Raw genomic sequence first — 5,443 nt, 5'->3', positions numbered from 1 at the left:
TAGAGCTGATGATAAGAGCTGGTGCTTCGAAGTAGGACTTTACAGGTTTGAATGTTGCCTCTGCTGTGAACTCACTAGATGGCCTTGGCAAAACCTTTCAGCCTCAGTCTTCCCATCTGCAATATGGGGATAATTCTTAGGTGCAACCTTTTTTCAAGGAGGGCTGATGGCTATTCTGATTCCACATCATTGTAGAGTGGCTTCATCCAATTGCTATTCCCATAGTAGTCTTGTGACTGCCTGTGTTTTCTTCCTCATTGTATAAAAGCATTAATATCTTTCTCTGTGATTGCAAAGTGGTTGAGAGAAGATAGGAGATGGCACCGGGAGAGCCATCAGGGCACCGGGAGAGCCGCAGGGCAGACAGAGCTGGACTTCCTGTGCCCTGGAGTGGTTCGGCTCTTGCTTCTTTGCTGCCTCATCGCCCTTCGAGGTCTGCAATGAGGAACTTGTTTTTGGTCTTCAGCGCCTCATACAGCTTGTCCTTGCAGGAGCCATTCCAGCTTGGCACCAGCTTGTAGAGCTCCCGCATTTTGTCCTGACTGGTTACCCTCGAAGATATTTTTTGATACTGTTCTTCATCCAGGATGGTGCCATGCAGCATATCCAGGACACCCTCCACTGTGGCTGTACGCTGGATCAGCTCCTCCCGGTGGCGCTCAGTGAAATGCAGTGCTGGGGAGACACGGCCCTGGTGAGACTGCCTCCCTGTCAGAAGAAGAAATAAGATCAATGGAGACGTCCACACTAGAAACTTAAGCAGGTGTACCAGTTGTTTTCTTTGCAGTCCTGGGAATGGTAGGGGAAGCCAGGCATTTCAAGGCTGCACAGAAAACATCTGCCTCTGCATGTTACAGCCCATTTTTGAGGGAACAAGTCTAGCTTTACCCCATGCTTGCCATGGACACAACAGACATTCTTACCAGTGATTTGGAAGCTGGAAATTACTTCTCTGTTGCCAGGGCTGGCCCAGCCATGAGGCCAATGGAGGTGCGCAACTCAGGCCTCCAGTAGAGATGGGGAGCACCTACCTCTGCTTGTCTATTTCTGCCACTGCTCCTCCTCCATATCTTTGGATTGGAAAATGAAATGGGGGACAAAGGGAAAGAGGAAGTGTGGAAGAGAGTCTAGCCACTACTTTCCCTCCCTCCACACTTCCTTTTCTTCTCCACCCCCCTTTCCCTTTCCAATCCAGAGGAGGAGCTGTGGGGCTGAAAAGGTGGACAGAGGAAAGCACCTTGTGCCAGCCCACTGCTGAGGCAGCTACCTCTTCCAGCCTCATGGATGGGCCAGCCACGGAAACACACTTGAGTAGCACATATTTGGGTGCACATCCAAATTGACAAGTTATGGGGAGCCCAATTCTAACTAATCCTAACCAGGCTGCTGGCTGGCAGAACCTGAGTTCCATCAGCTTAAGTGCCTGCCCACTGGTGAAAATAACATTCTGCCAATGAGTTGGCACTTCCACTGGCAAGCCCAGAGAGATACCAGCACAATTGCTGGAGGCTGTGTCCAGCTCTGTTGCTGCAGGACACAGAATTTGGGAGGATGATTATAAAAATGAAGAATTACTGTGTTTAAAAGGCGAAAGATGTTTCAGGACATTTGAAATGCTCTGGATCAGACAGGCAACCAAATCAGAAAGTGAAAGTACATCAAGGCAGAAGGAAGTGGCCTGGATGGGTCTTTGGGGGGGGGGGGTTGGGGGGGCAGCAGTTGAAGTGGGCTGCGAGAAACACCAGCAGTTTCAATGGAAGGCCCTGTGCAAACATATTTCAGCTCAGTATGTATGAGTACAGTGCTCAGTCCTTTCCCCCCAAAGGGGAGTCGTTTTGGAATGCAGTGGGTGGAAATGCAGCCAGATCACCTGCTCCCTAGCAGATCACCCAGACCAGGAACATCTTCCCAATGGAAGGATCTGGACTGGACCACTGGAAGCACCAGGAAGAAGTTTTAGCATTATGGAGGAGAGCAGAAGGTGGAAGAGGCTGCAGTGCTGGAAGACAGGGAGCCAGAGCAGGCGGTGTGGCTTTCACTTTCGATCAGTCACTGACTCTGGTTCCTGCCTCGCAGTGGACTTCCAAGGCTTCCAGGCGGCTCAGGGGATGTTCGGAACAGCCGTGGAGTCCCGGGAAAAAGGGCCGTGTGTCTGGGCAGGCCTGCTGCCTTCTTAGGGGTGGGGGGGGAGGTGGTGCCCCACTTCTAGTTCTGATCAGCGACGGTCAACCAACTGAAACGTTCTTCTTTCTGTTCTTCCTTCCTGCCAACTGCGGTTCGGTTTCCGGACGGGGCTTGTGCAAGGAGGGCGCAATCCCCACCAAGCTTCCCGCTCAAGGGCGATGCGGCTCCGAGGGCGGGGAACAGACACTCCCTTGCCTCGAGGAGGCCTCCGTGACTGCCACCACCTGCCGGGTGCAGCCCACCCCCGTTGGCACAGCTCTGCCAGTGCTGGAAAGTTGGTGAGGAGCTGGGACCAGGAGTGAGCGCCGGAGGGGAAGGCGGGCTGCTGCGGCGGGTCCAGCCTCCTCGTCTGCAGGAGCGAGGGGGCTGCCGATGGCTGAGCCCCCCCCGCCCCACCACCGAGGCGTCCAGCAGCGCCCCCAACCCCGCCCGGGGGAGTTCTCCTCCTGACCCCCCCCCCGTCCCAAGACGGCCAGGCTCCAGCCCTGCCCCTAGACTCCCCCCTTACCCGTCCCGGCGGCTTGGCGGAGCTGCTGCGCCTGATCCCTGCAGTTCACAGCCTCCAGCACCTCCGCGGCCACTTCCAGGGCGTAGCCCTCGGTGTAGAAGCTGATGAGCAGGTCGCAGAGGTCCAGGGCATCCGCCTTCTCCAGCCTCCCCCGGGGGATGTTCGCGTAGCCCTCCGCCAGGGGGATCTCGCTCAGCTTCATCCTGAAGCGCTTCAGCTCCTGCTCCCGCAGGTTCTCCAGCGCGCCCAGCAGCCGGTCCCGCGCCGTCCCCGCCATCGCAGCGCCTCTCCGGGGAGGGCGGGACGGGAGGGCGGCTGGGTGCCTCGGCCACGCCGATCGGGGGCGGGAGGCGGGCTGGAGGCAGCGCGCACCGCTCGCCTGCTCCCTCCCCGCGCCGGCGGCAGGAGGAGCGCGCAGGTCCTGCTCGGAGCTTTCCTGCCCGCCTGGGCCGAGGGGGGCCGTGCGCGCCTGCAGGGCAGGGAGGCCGAGGGAAGGGGCTGGCGCTGTGCTGCGGGAGCGGCACTTGGGCTGCAGGTGCGCGCGCGCTCAGCCTCGAAGCCGCCTGGGTGACCGGGGCCAGGCACTGCCTCTCAGGCTGCAGTCCTCTTCTACACACCTCCCTGGGAGTAAGGCCCATAGATCCCGGTGGAACTTACTTCTGAGTAGACATACACAGCATTGGGCTGAGCCTCACCTACCTCGCAGGGTTGTTGTAAGGGCAAAAGTGGGGGGGGGACTCTGTACACCACCCTGAGCTCCTTGGAGGAAGAGCGAGATAAAAATGTGGAAAATAAGAGTGCTTTAGCCTTGGAGCACCTGAAGGTGCGCTTGCATCTTCGCCTCGGCTGGGCCAGTCTGGTTTTCAGGTTGTCCGATCATCTGATCTGTCCTCCAGACCCCTGCGCCCTGCCAAATGAGAAGGAGCTCCAGGCAGTCGCCCATGCGCCTGAACGGCCATGATTATGTGCCAGGAGCCTTCAGAACTGTGCTGTGTGGCATGTGCTTCATTGTGTGTGTGTGTGTTCTGGTCTCCTTTCTGTCACAAACATCACCCTTGGGGTCAGGGAAGGACCAGGGGGATTCCCAAAGCCAGGCATGATGCAGCCCACACCCTCCTCCACCAACCCAATCCACCAAACCCCCAAGGACAGTGTGCTCTGCTTATATCACAAGCATCCAGGTTCTTTTAAAATACATTTCCTTGGTCAAAATATTTCACTTAATCTTCATTTATAAGGTTTTCATTAGGAAACTTTAAGGGAGCTCCAATTGCTCCAAAGACATTAATACATGCATTACAGTAGAATAAAACAAGAAAAGGTTAGCTAACTAAACAAACTAAAAGTTACCAACATTACAGGTCAGCCATATAACATTTCTTCCAGCACAAAAGCTGCCAGCCCCAGCTTGCTTGCTTGCTTGCTTCCTTCTGCTGTTCCTGTGAAGAACTCTCTGAGGACCCACACCCAGGTTTTATTCTCTAAATCAGGGGTGCCCAAAACCCAGCCCTGGGGCCACTTGCGGTCCTCAAGGACTCCCAATGCAGCTGTCAGGGAGTCCCCAGTCTCCAATGAGCTTCTGGCCCTCTGGAGACTTGCTGGAGTCCGCACTGGCCAGACGCAACTGCTCTCAGCGTCAGAGCGACTGTCTGATCTCTCACATGAACTGTGGGATGAGGGCTCCCTCCACTGCTTGCTGTTTTACGTCTGTGATTCAGTAGCAGCAGCAAAGGAAAGGCCAGCCTTGCTTTGTGCAAGGACTTTTATAGGCCTTGAGCTATTGCAAGATCTTCATTCATATAAGTTCATCTTTAATATATTCATTTATGTAAACTTATGTAAATTAATTCTTCCCCCCCCCCAACACAGTGTCAGAGAGATGATGTGGCCCTCCTGCCAAAAACTTTGGACACCCCTGCTCTAAATTAGCAATAAACTACACCTGGGTAGCCTCAGATCTTCTGCTCAGCAACCAGCTTAAACCATCTGAAGGGAAAAGGCACTTGCCCCACCCCATGACACTTTCCAAAAAGGGGAAACCACCCTAGTGTTCAGCTCAATATTTCAGGCATGAGAAAAGTGGTCAGCATTACAAGTGGTGAAGGGAAAGGTGACTGTCCTTTTTGTTCAGTATCTTCTTTCAAAGCTTTCCTAGAGCATCTTCTTCAGCTGCTTTGGGGGGATCACCTTTAACGTTCTGCTCAGACTTGGGTTATGCCTTAGAATCCAGGAAACAGGATATCATAATAGGATATCATAATAGAACCAACTTATGCCCTGAAAGTGTCTGTGCCAAAGTGGCAGCTTCAGACTGTCCCTCAAGGGTTTCAGCTCCCCCTTGAGATACAACCAAAGAATGGCTAGACCCCATCAAAATTCATAAGACATGTCATTAATTTCAGTTGGTCCTAGTCATACTCGTTGCATATCACCCGCTAACATTTTTAAACAGGTTGTGTCAAATCAAATCTTTATTATGGTCTCAGACCAGCAAAAAACAGGTTTTGTGTTCTTTGGATTCCAATAAACCTGTCCTTTGGTTTGTATCTGCATAATTCTTTACCTGAAAAGGCAATTTGTCTTCATGTCTCTGTCACTATCCAGAGCTAGAGAGCCCACATCTTAAGAATCAAGCAGCAGGGGCAAGGGGGTGGTGTAGTAAGACAGGGCAACCCACCCCTTCCTGAATAAGCTGAGACCAAGTGGATACAATCTGAAAGTGAAAAAAGTTTATTTAAAAAATGGAGTAAT

The 5,443-nt window shown here is 53.5% G+C and overlaps 1 protein-coding gene across 1 annotated transcript; it reads right to left on the bottom strand.

Annotated features, from left to right (window-relative positions):
* Positions 1-345: 345 nt before the first annotated feature.
* On the bottom strand, positions 346-3,079 carry LOC136652305 (apoptosis-associated speck-like protein containing a CARD). Its single transcript, XM_066629236.1, has 2 exons — positions 2,693-3,079; positions 346-708 (listed from the first exon to the last, which is right to left on the bottom strand). The coding sequence occupies exons 1-2, from the start codon at positions 2,967-2,969 to the stop codon at positions 419-421; spliced, it is 567 nt and encodes a 188-aa protein (XP_066485333.1). The 5' UTR covers positions 2,970-3,079; the 3' UTR covers positions 346-418.
* Between the last annotated feature and the right edge of the window lie 2,364 nt (positions 3,080-5,443).

This window comes from Tiliqua scincoides, chromosome 5 (assembly GCF_035046505.1).
Source record: "Tiliqua scincoides isolate rTilSci1 chromosome 5, rTilSci1.hap2, whole genome shotgun sequence".
NCBI lineage: Eukaryota > Metazoa > Chordata > Lepidosauria > Squamata > Scincidae > Tiliqua > Tiliqua scincoides.
This window is presented reverse-complemented; position numbering and strand designations above follow the sequence as displayed.